We start from the raw sequence: 15,949 nt of genomic DNA on the forward strand, positions 1-15,949 counted from the left end.
TTGCAAAGAGTTGGACACGACTGAGCGACTAAACTGAACTCAAGTGGGTATATTAAGAAATCTGATGATACCAAGTTTTGGAAAATACTTGGATTATTAGTAGGATCACTTTAGATTGTTGGCAAAAATGTAAATTGTTAAAACCATTTTGGAATGCAGCTAGGACTTATCTTGTAAAATTGAACATTTGCATACATTATGACATAGCAGTTTCACTCCTAGGATATAACCAAGAGAAGATCTTGTACTTGTGTCCAAGAAAACATGTATAAAAGTGTAAAAGCAATACACAGGAAGCTAGTTGAAGGCCTTTTGATGAGAAGATTGATAAATTGTTCTATATACACACAGTGGAATATTGTATAAGAGTGAAAATGAATAATGGATAGTTAAATAAAACAAAACGGCTGATTGTTAGTAACTTAATGTTGAGTGAAGAAAAGTAGTACCATAAGACTACTTAAAGAACAGTGATCCTTTTACAGAATTTAAAAACAAGCAAAGAATCTAAAGACATGTATACATATGTGATAAATGAAAAAAGGCAAAAAGATAACATAGAATTCAGGATAGTAATTACCTGGGGGTGAAACTGTGTAGGTTGGGGAGAAGTACATTGGTAGATAAAAATATTGGTAATTTCTAGTTTCTGGGTTGGACTGGTTTAAAAAAATAACGTCTTTAAGATTGTTCCCAGAAAGTTGTCAACTCATATTCCCAGTAACAGTCTTTGTTTCCTAGTAACTTTGCCAGGGTTGGACACTGTAAATCTTTTACATTTTTGCTAACCTAGTAGGTAAAAATATTTTGTTTGCATTTCTTGGTTTATTAGTGAAACTGAACATCTTTTCATATATTTGAAATTAACAGAAACTTCTTCTGTTTGCCTTTCATAGCCATTTTCCAGCTGGATGAATTAGCTTTATCTCAATAATTTCTTTGAATATTAATCTTTTACATGTTATGTATGACAATTATTGTTTGCCAGATTATTAAAAAAATTTTTTTAATGGCAGTGTTTATACAAGGTTTTTAACCTTGAATAAAGTTTAAAGCTTCCCTCGTAGCTCATTTGGTAAAGAATCTGCCCACAATGCAGGAGACCCGGGTTTGCTTCCTGGGTTGGAAAGATCCCCTGGAGAAGGAAATGGCAACCCACTCCAGTATTCTTGACTAGAGAATCCCATGGACAGGGGAGCCTTGTAGGCTACAGTACCTGGGGTCGCAAGAGTCAGACACGACTTAGCAACTAAACCACCATCACCACCACCACCACCAGAGTTTAGAAAGCCCAACTCTCTACCCTAAGGCTTAATAGTAATCATTTATATTTTCTTTTAATACTTTTGTGAATGTTTTTATATTTTTTCACTTTTTGTTATGGAAAATGTTGAACATACGTAAAAATAGAGAGGCTAACATCCATCATTGCACAGTAATCATCAATTCATGGCCAACTCTTCTTACTGTATCCTCTACCCTTTCCCCATTTACCCTTCTGGATGAACCTACTGGATTATTTTGAAGCAAATCTCACACAACATTATTATGTCATCATGTATTTCATATGTGTCTCTAAAAGGTAGAAATTTTTTTTTATGACAAAGTGGCTTTATTTATATTTAAATCTTCAGTCTATCTCAAATTTATTTTTGAGTATGGTATTATACTTTTAACAATTTCTAAATGTCCATTTGTCCCCAAAACATTTATTGAACAATCCATCCACAATAGATTGGTCTGTTCAAGACTATTCTTTTCCAACAGATTGTTGTTTTACATTTGTATTAGAATCCAGCAAGGCAGTTCAGTTCAGTTGCACAGTTGTGTCTGACTCTTTGTGACCCCATGGACTGCAGCACGCCAGGCCTCCCTGTCCATCACCAACTCTTGGAGCTTGCTCAAACTCAGTCAGTAATGCCATCCAACCATCTCATCCTCTGTTGTCCCTTCTCCTCCTGCCTTCAGTCACTCCTAGCATCAGCGTCTTTTCAAATGAGTCAGCTCTCCGCATTGGTGGCCAAAGTACTGGAGCTTCAGCTTCAGCATCAGTCCTTCCAATGAATATTCAGGACTGATTTTCTTTAGTGTTGACTGGTTGGATCTCCTTGTTGTCCAGGGGACTCTCAAGAGTCTTCTCCAGCACCAAAATTCAAAAGCATCAATTCTTTGGCACTTAGCTTTCTTTATAGTCCAACTCTCACATCCATACATGACTATTGGAAAAACCAAAGCTTTGACTAGATGGACCTTTGTTGGCAAACTAATGTCTCTGCTTTTGAATATGCTATCTGGGTTGGTCATAACTTTTCTTCCAAGGAGTAAGCGTCTTTTAATTTCATGACTGCAGTCACCATCTGCAGTGATTTTGGAGCCCAAGAAAAGAAAGTCTGTCACTGTTTCCATTGTTTCCCCATCTATTTGCCATGAAGTGATGGGATCAGATGCCATGACCTTAGTTTTCTGAATGTTGAGTTTTAAACCAACTTTTTCAGTCTCCTCTTTCACTTTCATCAAGAGGCTCTTTAGTTCTTCTTTGCCTTCTGCCATAAGTGTGGCCTCAGAATTTTCTTGGATATTTTTTTCTTTTATTTTTATAGGTAAGATTCAGTCAGTTCATCAGATATGCCCTTCAAAAAAGTAAAAATCTTTCTGGGAGTTAAAACCATTTTACATTAAATTTACAAATGTGGGGATAATTAGCATCTTTTCATTATGGAATTTTCCTATATAATAATATATAGTGTGTACTTGTGTGTATATTCATTTATTGAAATTTTATATTCCACAGTGATAATAACAGTGTCGATTGACATTTATTGTATACTAACACTGTCCTAAATCCTTGATGTTGGTTGTCTCTTTATCCTTGTTATAATAAATGCTTAATTAAGCACATAATAATACTCTGCAGTGAAGCAAATGACAATCATCTTGGCAATTGGTTCATGGTTATAAGATAAATATACAAAGATACTTGGCAACAGGTTCATGGTTATAAATATACAAAGATAGAAGACTTTTCTAATTTATAGCAGCATTACTCGAAAATTCCAACATGGTTGAGAACTATGAAATATTTAAGTTAAACTGAACAAGAAACATACTAAGACCTCTCAGGAGAAGAGTGGATGGTTACAAGCTTGAGGATACGACTGAAGTCAGGCCAGCTGAGTTCAAATCCCGGATGTACTACTTACTAGCTGTGTGACTTTGGACAAGTTACTTAACCTCTCTGTGTCAGTTTGTCTGTAAAATAAGGATAACTATTGCCAGGTTGCTTTTTGTTTATCTAGATTACCTGCCTCCCCAGCAGTGTATGAAAGTACTGTCTCTCTGTATCCTCTCAGAAGCAGTCTTAAAGGCAGAAGGAAGCACAGAAATCAAGACCAGCCACCAAATCTTACAAATCAGGAATGAGGCTCAGAAAGAAATACTGGCATGCTCAGGACCATATAGGGAGATAGTGACAGAGTCAGATCTGGTACCCAGACTTTCTGACACTCTCCTAGTACTCTTTCTACTGTTGTAAGAATTTGTGAGTTCAGTAAATATTCTATGAGCATTTACTATGTGAGAATTTGGTGCTAGATACTAAGCATCTATGTACTTATATAATCCTTATCACTAAGGTAAATATTTTTATCTTCATTTTATAACTGAGGAAACAGAGTTTCATAACTTTCCCAAGATCCCAAGACTGGAAAGCATCAGGGCAGTATTGGAACTCAGGTCAACCTCCTTCCACCCCATCTTTATGCCACACCTAATTTATCTCCATTGCAGATGTTTGCTCTTTCCTCTCTTGTTCATTATTCCTCTAAATAACTCTGGAGTTGTTCACAGTCCTCCTCCTGTTTTGACTACCAGGCTAACCTCTGCTTTGTGGACATTGACAACCACTTCATTGAGTTACCAGAGGACTTGCCTCAGTTTCCCAACAAATTGGAGTTTGTCCAGGAAGTCTCTGAGATTCTCATGGCATTTGGCATTCCCCCTGAAGGAAACCTTCACTGCAGCGAGAGTGCTTCCAAGCTGAAGAGGCTCCGGGCCTCTGAGCTCGTCTCTGACAAGAGGAATGGAAACATCGCAGGCTCCCCTTTACATTCCTATGAGTTCCTCAAGGAGAATGAAACTATTGCCCGTCTGCAGGCCTTGGTCAAGAGGACTGGGGTGAGCCTGGAGAAGGTAAGATGTTGTATATGGGTCTGAGCTAAGGTGATGACCTGGTCAAATAAAGTATAGGGTAAGAAAGTACCCAGTGCATACCTGTGAATAGTGAAAGGATGCTCTGTGTGGGAGACTCTGGATTTGGCCCTGGCAAACATGATCCTATGTGAATGCTACTTGAATCTAAATCTGGGTAGCTTTTCACTTGGACATCAAGGAGAAACTGCTGTCATTCTCTAAACACTGCTGCAGAGACTTAGAGGGGTGATGGTGGCAGTCTGAGTTTGGACCTCTTTCAGATCCATTGCCATGTGAATGTCACAGCAACCTAGAGCACATAGAGCAGGGATTGTTGACTTAGAGAGCCAGAGTGTTTTGCTTAAGATTAAATGCCTCTATGTGGTTGACTTGAAGTTAGAACCTGGTCCTCTTGAATTCTAGTCCTCTGCTTTTCCCGGGGATGTATTAGCTTTCCATTGCCTGACTTTGATGAGACTGTCTGCTTTCCGTAGTTGTTTACTCATCTCTTCACCCTCTCCATTCTCACTGTTATATCACTTTCTTAAATTACATATAAACAAAATAGGGTAATCATTTTGTTGGGCTTTTTTTTTTTAGTGCAGTATGAAACATGTCATTTTCCTGGTTTGTTAGTAGAGCAGATATTAAAAAAGAAAAATAATGGCCAGTTAAAAAAGAGCAGAGAAATATTTAGAGAGATTTAAGAGGTTAAAAGAGACCAGTAAGGAAAAATTTTTAGGGAGAAAGGAAACGTTAATATGGGGGAGAAAAAGAGATGAAGGGAGAATGAGAGTCTGACCTTGGTGCTTTGCATTATCATTTTCTTATTGCCTTCCCAAATTCCTTCTTTCCTGACCCTTGGGATAACTAGTGCCTTTTCTTCTATTGCTGTTTCTCGGCCTGTAATGAGTTTCTCTCCACTTTCATTGAGTTGCTGGATTCCTGCGAGTGGAACACCCTCATTTATCTCTTCTTCATGTCAGAATTCCTTCCATTTTTCCCCCATTTTTTTCTCTTTTGAATGACTCTTGTGGGGAAAAAAGGATGAGTTGCCTTTCTTTGGGATAAAAAGAAAAACTTGGGTGTTCTCAACTGTTTTATTTTGTTTTGTTTTTGTAGCTGGAAGTGCGTGAAGACCCCAGTAGCAATAAGGATCTCAAAGTTCAGTGTGATGAAGAAGAACTCAGGATTTACCAGCTAAACATTCAGATCCGGGAAGTTTTTGCAAATCGTTTCACTCAGATGTTTGCAGACTATGAGGTGTTTGTCATTCAGCCCAGCCAGGATAAGGAGTCCTGGTTTACCAACAGAGAGCAGATGCAAAATTTTGATAAGGTAAGTATTAATATAGTCCTGCTGGGGAGGTGGTAAGAAATGAGAACATTTAAAGATGTGACTGAAGATGAGTTTTTCTTCCATAAAACGTGCTGGAAACAAGTTCTCGGTCCTTCTGGTGTTGGTAAAGTGTTTGGTTGCTTTAGAGCAGAGTGTGGGTTATTGCTATCAGGTGATTTACCTTCTTTCGGAGCTCTCTTAGGCACAGATGCACATGCAGGTTGAACACTAGGATTCTGGTAATGTTGATTGCCACAGTAGGTTACCTGAGTAAGTTTAGGCCGGTGTGTCAAAGTTTCAGGATATTTGAAATATATACATTTTTTAAAATGATGAGGTTTTGCGCTTTGCTTTTTATAAAGACCTAGGAAGCTTCAGAGAACAATTAACCTATATGTAGGCTTGGTTGATTGAGGCTGACATGACCTCTTCACTCTCGATGACTCTCTGTTTCCTTTTGGTCCCACCAGGCATCTTTTCTGTCAGATCAGCCTGAGCCCTACCTGCCTTTCCTCTCAAGATTCTTGGAGACTCAGATGTTTGCTTCTTTCATTGACAACAAAATCATGTGTCATGACGATGATGATAAAGATCCTGTGCTCCGGGTGTTTGACTCCCGAGTAGACAAGATCAGGCTGTTGAATGTTCGGACACCTACTCTGCGCACATCCATGTACCAGAAGTGTACCACAGTGGATGAAGCAAGTGAGGCCTCCTTGTTGCTAGCTTTCTAGCCTCTTGGATTATGTCACTAACATGTCCTTATTCCTAAACATGCCAGCTTCTTTCTCTTGTTTTCTGCTTTTGCATAAGTTGTTTCCATTGCCTGCAATGCTTTCCTCTGTCTTTTTTGCCTGGCAAACTTTTTCTCATCGTTTAACACTGTGTCAGTTAAGAATGGGTCCTGCTATAAGTACTAGAGAATCTAATTAGCAGCACATTAAATAAATGGGGGTTATTGTTCTCAAATTATCAAGAGGGGCAGAATTGGTGGTGGTTCGGCTGCTCAGCAATGTAATCAGGAAATGAAATTCTGTCTTTTCATTCCGATATTTTTAACATGTTGACTTTTATTATATTCATGCTTATTGCCTCATTGTTACAAGAAGCCTTCTATGTTCAAATTCAGGGCAAAGGGGAAAGTTGATGCCAGCTGTATCGTCCCTCTTATATCAGAAAGCAAAAGCTTTCCCAGAAATTCCCAACAGCTTCTATTGTCTCATAAAAGCATATTATGTGACTACTGTTAAGTGCAAGGGAAGCTATGAAAGTGAGTATTGACTTGGTATAATGTTAGCCCAAACTGTATTGAGATTCTATTAGCAAGAAAGAAGGGGTGAGTGAGTTATGGGTAAGTAAGCTGCTGATAGAAATCCAGCTGATGTTTCTCTTCCTCTGAAGCCTTCTCTGATGCTCTCAGTCTGAGTTGATTTCTTTGCTAAGCTCTTTTGTACCTTATTCTTGCCTCCCCTTTATAATCTCTGTTCTGAGGTATCATTATCGGGGAACAATTTAAGATCTGAGACTGTATTTACTCATTGTCTTACTCCCACTCCTCTAACATTATACCTAGAACATATAGATGTTAAAAGTAGTTTGCTACTTGCATGGTGGAGTACACCTTTTTGTTCACAGAGATTCTGTCTGGATCAGTTTAGCTAGAGAATAGTCTCAGCCTGAGGTGCAAATTAAGTAGTGTGCTCACTTCATGAGTGATATTCAGTGTCCTTGTGGCTTATTGGTATGTTTTGTTTGTTCATTTACTAAACGTAAATACTTTGTGCCCAGTGTATGGTAAGTGCTCACCAAGTATTTACTAAATGAATGAATGACTGTGCCATGCATTTTTTTAGGTTTTGAAGATACAAGTGGTGACAGTTTGGACAATGTCCTGGCTTCCTCAACCTTATGCTTGGTAGCCTTCTGACTTTATCTTTCAGCTCATGCTCTAGGCCTTTCATTAAGATGATAGTCCTCTTGGCCAAGACTTGAGGACATGTTGCCCATGCAGGTGGAGTACTCTGACATAGTCATCTTTGCCTCCTAGAGCACACATCCAGTTTCAGATTCCAGAACACTGCCTAAGGTTTTGGTCCTGGGGAGCAAAGTGATCTCCTAAACCATCACTTTAAAGCAGGACTTCCCAATCTTTTCATGTTGTGTTACACTTGAAAATGACAATATTTATATATGGCTTTGAGAGCCCAGGTCTACCACTTAAGGCCAGGAAGCCTTGAATTTGGGCCTGCTTGGTCAGGATGCATGTCCTCTCCCCAGGAGACCCACATCCTGAAGTGTTCTCCAGGTCTGCCCATTAGAGCTGGTCAGGCTGGTCCCCCACAGAGCACAGATTGCATGCCCGCACACATGTGGCCTTGGCACTGTGTGCAGAGCTGACCTGCCTGGGTGTGTGTTTTCTGCAGCCAAGAGTGTCCAGAGCAGGAGCCTGCTTTTGTAGATAGCTCTGTGGGGTCAGAGGGCTTCCCAGGTGGTGCTAGTGGTAAAGAGCCTGCCTGCTAATACAGGAGGCATAAAAGATGCAGGTTTGATCCCTGTGTCGTTAAGATCCCCTGGAGGAGGAAATGGCAACCCACTCCAGTATTCTTGCCTGGAGAATCCCATGGACAGAGGAGCCTGGCAAGCTATATAGTTCATAGAGTCTCAAAGAGTCGGACACAGCTGAAGTGACTTAACCTTAACATTGTGGGGCTAAAGGGAGGAGTCTGCTTATACTGGAGACTAAAATGAGAGGCTGTGGTGACTTGAGGCCTTGTTCTCCTGCCCAGAGGTTGAGGCAGTCAGTCCTCAGCCCATCTGTAATCCATTTGTTGAATACCAAATACTGATATGAATTACGCTTGTCTCATTTGTGGCCAGGACATGAATTCTTGTGGTCAGTTAGAATGTGGGGTTTGGGATATGGAAGGAGAGCTAACTAACCCTCATTTCTGTGACTCCTTTCAGAAAAATGAGTATCAAAGACCCTCCACGCAACTACACACTCTGTTCCCAGGAGTAATGCCATTGGTATATTCCTGAGATACGTAATCCAATAATGCTTGTTCAGGGTTCTTCCTGCTGGCTTCAGATTTCTAGCCTAGAGTAGCTCAGCTACCTCATCTCATTCTGCATGGACAACTCAGTTTCTTAAATCAGTGTGATTGGAAAATGGTAAAAACATAGCTAATGGTGACTTTTTAGAGATTCTTTAAAATGTGACATTTAGAGGGGATCTTGGAAATTCTTTTTTAAAGAATGAAGTTCCACAAATTTTGGTATCTTGTGTTTTCCTTTTTATTCAGCTCAAAATATTTTATTTCCTTTTTTGATTTCCTTTTCGACCGCTGGTTTATTTAGAAATGTGTTATTTAGTGTTAAGGTATTAATGATTGTTGTTGGTCACAGGACTTAACTGTCTGATTCAAGTTATTTCAGATTTATTGAGACTTGTTTTATGGCCCGGAATTTGATACATTTTTTAAAGTACTGGACTTTCTTTTTCATTCTTATCCAGAGAAAGCAATTGAGCTGCGATTGGCAAAAATTGATCATACTGCGGTTCATCCCCATTTACTTGACATGAAGATTGGACAAGGGAAGTATGAACCAGGCTTCTTCCCTAAGCTACAGTCTGACGTGCTTTCCACTGGGCCAGCCAGCAACAAGTGAGTCAACCCCAGAGATTCCCTGGTGCAGCTCCCAGGTCACAGTGGTAATATAGTATCTGGACCTAGACTGTCATTTCCAGAAGACCTTGACTTTTATAAAGCAAATGTGGAGAAGATACAAACTGTCCAGGTTGTTCACTTGTTTAAACAAGGAAACAGGTGACAGCACATCATCAGCTCCTGTCTCCACTGTGCAAATTGGGATAGCTCCATGTATCAGGACCTGTAAAAGGCCAGACTGCAGATGGGTTAAAATCATCTGCAAATCTCATAACTGGGCCCAAACAGCACCTAGCTAGCACTGTAAGTGGTGGAGTAGAGTAAGTGGTGGTTGAAATAATTGAAGTCTGACCTGAAACTCAGTAACTTAGCAGAATTGTTTTTCCTTTGTTAACTTTCGGAGATGAGTTTATCGAAGGCCAGGCAGAGATGAGTGAAAATAGTTTTGGATCTGCAAGTGAAGTTTCTGTAGATGTTTCAAGAGAGAGAACGTCTTGGTTCCCTGGAAAGATATCTCTTTATTGCCCAGTCACTGATCTTTAACCTGCCCTTATATCAAGGTTTCTGAGCTACCTCTGATGACTTCTTGGTAGCTTCCCATTGGTCCCTAGATGTTTAAGTTTTCTCCTATAAGTTGACCTTACTTTCTTAGCCGAATATTCTTAATTGTCTGCTTTGATTCTATCAGGTGGACAAAAAGGAATGCTCCTGCCCAGTGGAGGCGTAAAGACCGGCAGAAGCAGCACACAGAACACCTGCGCTTAGACAATGACCAGAGAGAGGTAAGACACCTTGAGAATGATAAGAAATGACCCTGTTACCATGCTGTACCCTCCTTCTCTTTCATATGTCCTTGGTCTCTGATCTGATTCAAACATCCTTTCCACAGGGAAGGGTTAATAATGAGTTAGTTCCTGATACGTGATACAGGCCTGGCTTGTGACAAGGATGTACAGTGGTTCACAAGTGGCAGCAGCCACTAACCACATGCATCCTCTCCTGAGCCAGACTTGCACTTGTGTTTAGTGATGCTCCCAGTACTTGGAAGAAAGCCTTTCACTATTGTTTCAGTAGTCACTCATGCATGATACTCACTCTCTCCCAGGTGTAGGGAGAGTGGTAGGGGTGACAGGAACATCAGGGAGTAAGATTCTACAACTTGGGAAAATTCCTTTGAAAATTTTTGAGGCTTTTGTGTGTGTTTGGTATGATAGAAAAGAAGTTAATTTGTTAGAATGAGATGGAGGAAAAGCTGAACTTGGGTTAATGCTGTGAATCTCTGAACCTGGGGAGGAGAAGCCTTTTTTACCTATTTTTTTTTCTTCATCTTAATTTAAAAGAGATAATCTTGACTTTTTTCTCAGAGGAGCCAAGGGAATATTATTATCAGGTGCCTGGGGATTGAGGATTCTTCAATTGACCTGAGTCCTCATTGCTTGTAAGCAGAGTTTCTCAGCACTTCTGTAACCTCAAGTTATAAACCTCAAGTTGCAGACCTTGCCTTACTGAGTTGCAGTGAAGTTGTGAAAATGGAGCTTAAGCTTCAGAAACCTATTTCAGCAACTTCTCTTTAAGAAGAGACCCTGCAGTTTGCATTTTATACAAAGTCAAGTAAAGCATATTATTTTCATATGTGTCTAGCACCTCAGTGGATGGGAAAATATTTTGCTTTTGCTGTTTTTTAAATGAATAAATTAAAATTGCAAAGTATGGTCATGAATTTTTAACTGCTGGTTTATAGGGTACAGTTGCACTTAATGTTTTTGTGAGGATGGCATAATGGGTGTAGGGTGTGGGTGTTATTTTTAAAGTTCTCCTCCTCTAGGTCTTCCACCTAACCTCCATAAATATTTCTTTCAGCAGGGTTTATTGAGCACGCTTTCTTGGTCAAAATCACTGTAGTAAACACTTTGAAATATAAAAATGACAAGGAGATAGCCTTGTCCTCAGGGAATGCCAGTTTACTAAGGGAGCAAAGGCAGGTATGCAACTGTCTTTAGTAGAAGAATCTTTTGAAAGAGCTGTATGGGAGGCATGCCAGTGTTTGATTACTGATTAGAGAAAACAGAGTTCCATTCTGTCTGGGATAATCTCAAACAAGACTGCTTAGAGGAACTAGCATCTGTTTTAGTCTTGAGGATGATAGGATTATTAGGAACAGAGATGAGCATTGCAAGTAGAGGAGATGGCAGGACCCAAAGTGTGGTGGTGGATTGTGTAAAGTAGACCGTGGGCAGAATATTTTGGAAGCAAGAGGTACTGGAGGTAGCTAGCAAGTTAGAAAGCAGATGGCAGTAGTGCAGGTGATAGTAATTGAAGCCTAATCTTGAGGGTTGATAGTAGGGGCAGAATGAGGGGCCAGAAAGTAGAATGGACAGAATTGTACTTATGGGATAAACATGGGCAAGAAAGAAGTTGGGTACAAATGTTGGTTGTGAAACTGGGATACTGAGAAGGTGTCAGTGTACAGTTTATTGCATTGATGTGGGTTCTGTGTTAAAACAGACAGCATGTGGGGAATCACCAGCAAATTATAGAAAAGCAGAAAATGCATTTGTTTTGAGTGTGCACACATGCAAGAGTACTTCATGTAAGATGCCGGACTGGGTGAATCACAAGCTGGAATCAAGATTGCCAGGAGAAATAACAGCAGCCTCAGATATGCGGATGATACTACTCTAATGGCAGAAAGTGAAGAGGAACTAAAGAGCTTCTTGATGAAAGTGAAAGAAGAGACTGAAAAAGCTGGCTTAAAATTCAACATTTAAAAAGCTAAGATCATGGCATCTGGTCCTATCAGTTTATGGCAAATAGATGGGGAAAAAGTGGAAGCAGTGACAGATTTTATTTTCTTGGGCTCCCAAATCACTGCAGATGGTGATTGCAGCCATGAAATTAAAAGATGCTTACTCCTTGGAAGGAAAGCTATGACCAACCTAGATAGCATATTAAAAAGCAGAGACATCACTTTGCCAACAAAGGTCTAGTCAAAGCTATGGTTTTTCCAGAGTAGTTTACGAATGTGAGTGTTGGCCATAAGGAAGGCTGAGTGTTAAAGAATTGATGCTTTCAAATGGGGTTGCTGGAGAAGACTCTTGAGAGTCCCTTGGACAGCTAGGAGATCAGACCAGTTAATCCTAAAGGAAGTCAGCCCTGAATATTCATTGGAAGGACTCATGCTGAAACTCCACTGCTTTGACCACTTGATGCAAAGAGTGGACTCATTGGAAAAGACCCTGATACTGGGAAAGATTAAAGGTAAAAGGTAAAGGGAGTGGCAGGTGATGAGATGATTACCGTCACTGACTCAATGAATATGAATCTGAGCAAATTCCAGGAGATAGTGAAGAACAGGGGAGGTTGGCGTGCTGCAGTCCATGGGGTCACAAAAAGTCTGAGACAACTTTACAACAGTTTAGCAAAGATGGATATCTTTGATATGAGCAGAGGGCTAAAATTCCTCCCAACTTGGTGGGGAAAATGATTTTTCTCAATAGTACTCTGAGATTATAGTTGGTTTGTCCACACATAGGAGTTTGCACATACGTGTTGCAACTGTGTATTTTTTACCTTTTGTATTATTAAAGCCAAGATAATTCCAGCACTCATGGAGTGCTTTACCTCAGAAAAAGAATTAATTCACCCTGTTCTCTTAGTTTTCCCTAAGATACAGTTGCTTTTTAAACTGTCCTAAGCCTAAGATTGAGGCAGTAAGATAGTGCAGGAAGATAGTGCAGGGTGATAGTGCCCTCTTCAGGCACCCATCTGTACTGGTTGTCTTTGATTTTTCCTTTTGCTTTAGAAGTACATCCAGGAAGCCAGGAATATGGGCAGCACCATCCGCCAGCCCAAACTGTCCAACCTCTCCCCATCAGTGATTGCCCAGACCAACTGGAAGTTTGTGGAAGGTCTGCTGAAGGAATGCCGCAACAAGGTGAGCTGTGGGCTCTTCTGAATGTGTATTTTCCTTGGCAGCCAAGGTGAGACCAAGGCTTAGCTCTGACCATTCTTCTCTTGATTTTTAAAATATTGTTAATATAATGAGATAGTACTAATGTTAAGATCCTGTTAACTTGGAATTAGATGTATTTGTTTTACATAAAATGTAACATTGATTGAGAGCAAGCATAGTTTGCTTGATAAAAATTTAATATGTATTCTTTAAAGCTGAGAGGCAGTGGTAGTTTTTAATTTTAGACATCTTGTGTTACTTACTTAAAATCATTAGTTTTAATGTAGTTAAATTGTCAACAGATTCATTTTACACATATGCAAATATTTTTGCCCCTCTAGTTTACTGATAACACTGATCTCATGTGTTTAGAAACAAAAGAATTCACTGAGTGCCTGCTGTGTGTCAGTGTGTTACTCAGTTTGTTTGCTGTTGGCATGTTTTTTTGCCATTCTACAAGAATCTTAATTTTTTTAAAGGTATTTTATTGAGGTGTAATTGATATATAAAAAATGGCACACATTTATGTATACATCTTGATCATTTTTTTTTTTTGGAGGTATCTATAGGTGATTAAAATTTAAAAAAAAATTTTTTTTTAAACAGAGAATAATTGCTTTACAATATTGGTTTCTGCCATATAGCAACACAAATTGGCCAAAGGTATACGTATATCCATGTGCATACACTGGTGATGCCACTAGTACCATCAGGATGTCTGTCACTTCCCAAAATTTCCTTATATTCTTTTGCAGTTTTTTTGTATGTGTGCAAACGCAGCATATTTATAACCTTAACATATTTTAAATTGCACAACAGATCTGTTCAGTGTATATGAATTTCACAGACATAAAGTAGAGTGAAAAAGAAAAGAAAATAAACTATATTGTTAATCATTTCCTTGCTTTTCTGTAGTTGTATTGTGTAAGTCAGGACAGTGATCACTTCTAGAGTGGGAAGGTGATTGGAGAAGGCACATAGGGTTCTTCAAAGGTATAGATGGGCATTATTGTTTTTCTTAACCTTAGGTCATGTTAGTCTAATAGTATATACTCACATAAACACATACATGTGTATGTATATGAGATATATTTCACAATAAAAATGTTAAAAATAGTAGTACCGGAAAAGAAATATGCCAGAGTGTTAAGAGTTGTTGCTTCTGCAAGGTAGAGTGTGGGGTGATTTTTTTCCTTGCTCAGATTATTATATGTCACACATTTATAACACAATTAAATCTTCCTTAAGAACTTGGATTCAATATTCAAGCAGCTTTAGATTCAAAGACCAGATCTGCTACTACTTTGCTGTGTGAATTTGGGCAAGTTACTTAAGTTCTCTGACCTCAATTTCATTATCAATAAATTGTGAAAAATAATAACTTCTTACAGAGCTATTTGGCTTAACTGAGATAATGTTATACTTAGTACAGTGCCTGGCACATAGTGATGAAACCTGCAATTATCATTATACAGCATGGTTTTTGTTTTACAGTGAGCACATGAAAATTTTTTTACCTAAAAGTAAATTACTTCTCAACTTTTTTTTTTTTTTTTTAATTTTATTTTATTTTTAAACTTTACATAACTGTATTAGTTTTGCCAAATATCAAAATGAATCCGCCACAGGTATACATGTGCTCCCCATCCTGAACCCTCCTCCCTCCTCCCTCCCCATTCCATCCCTCTGGGTCGTCCCAGTGCACCAGCCCCAAGCATCCAGCATCGTGCATCGAACCTGGACTGGCAACTCATTTCATACATGATATTTTACATGTTTCAATGCCATTCTCCCAAATCTTCCCACCCTCTCCCTCTCCCACAGAGTCCATAAGACTGTTCTATACATCAGTGTCTCTTTTGCTGTCTCGTACACAGGGTTATTGTTACCATCTTTCTAAATTCCATATATATGCGTTAGTATACTGTATTGGTGTTTTTCTTTCTGGCTTACTTCACTCTGTATAATAGGCTCCAGTTTCATCCACCTCATTAGAACTGATTCAAATGTATTCTTTTTAATGGCTGAATAATACTCCATTGTGTATATGTACCACAGCTTGCTTATCCATTCATCTGCTGATGGACATCTAGGTTGCTTCCATGTCCTGGCTATTATAAACAGTGCTGCGATGAACATTGGGGTACTCGTGTCTCTTTCCCTTCTGGTTTCCTCAGTGTGTACGCCCAGCAGTGGGATTGCTGGATCATAAGGCAGATCTATTTCCAGTTTTTTAAGGAATCTCCACACTGTTCTCCATAGTGGCTGTACTAGTTTGCATTCCCACCAACAGTGTAAGAGGGTTCCCTTTTCTCCACACCCTCTCCAGCATTTATTACTTGTAGACTTTTGGATCGCAGCCATTCTGACTGGTGTGAAATGGTACCTCATAGTGGTTTTGATTTGCATTTCTCTGATAATGAGTGATGTTGAGCATCTTTTCATGTGTTTGTTAGCCATCTGTATGTCTTCTTTGGAGAAATGTCTATTTAGTTCTTTGGCCCATTTTTTGATTGGGTCATTTATTTTTCTGGAGTTGAGCTGTAGGAGTTGCTTGTATATTCTCGAGATTAGTTGTTTGTCAGTTGCTTCATTTGCTATTATCTTCTCCCATTCTGAAGGCTGTCTTTTCACCTTGCGAATAGTTTCCTTTGATGTGCAGAAGCTTTTAAGGTTAATTAGGTCCCATTTGTTTATTTTTGCTTTTATTTCCAATATTCTGGGAGGTGGGTCATAGAGGATCCTGCTGTGATGTATGTCAGAGAGTGTTTTGCCTATGTTCTCCTCTAGGAGTTTTATAGTT

At 39.3% G+C, this 15,949-nt stretch overlaps 1 protein-coding gene across 6 annotated transcripts in view; it reads left to right on the forward strand.

Moving 5' to 3' along the window:
• Positions 1-15,949, forward strand: part of DENND5A (DENN domain containing 5A) — a 101,979-nt gene that overhangs the window by 64,063 nt on the left and 21,967 nt on the right. For all 6 annotated transcript variants that reach the window (XM_055548684.1, XM_055548680.1, XM_055548682.1 and 3 more), the window contains 6 exons: positions 3,871-4,188; positions 5,311-5,526; positions 5,997-6,231; positions 9,041-9,191; positions 9,883-9,976; positions 12,997-13,128. In XM_055548684.1, coding sequence (XP_055404659.1) covers positions 3,871-4,188; positions 5,311-5,526; positions 5,997-6,231; positions 9,041-9,191; positions 9,883-9,976; positions 12,997-13,128 — 1,146 coding nt within the window. The remainder of the gene's footprint in view (positions 1-3,870; positions 4,189-5,310; positions 5,527-5,996; positions 6,232-9,040; positions 9,192-9,882; positions 9,977-12,996; positions 13,129-15,949) is intronic.

The sequence above is a fragment of the Bubalus kerabau genome, chromosome 15, assembly GCF_029407905.1.
Source record: "Bubalus kerabau isolate K-KA32 ecotype Philippines breed swamp buffalo chromosome 15, PCC_UOA_SB_1v2, whole genome shotgun sequence".
Lineage (NCBI taxonomy): Eukaryota > Metazoa > Chordata > Mammalia > Artiodactyla > Bovidae > Bubalus > Bubalus kerabau.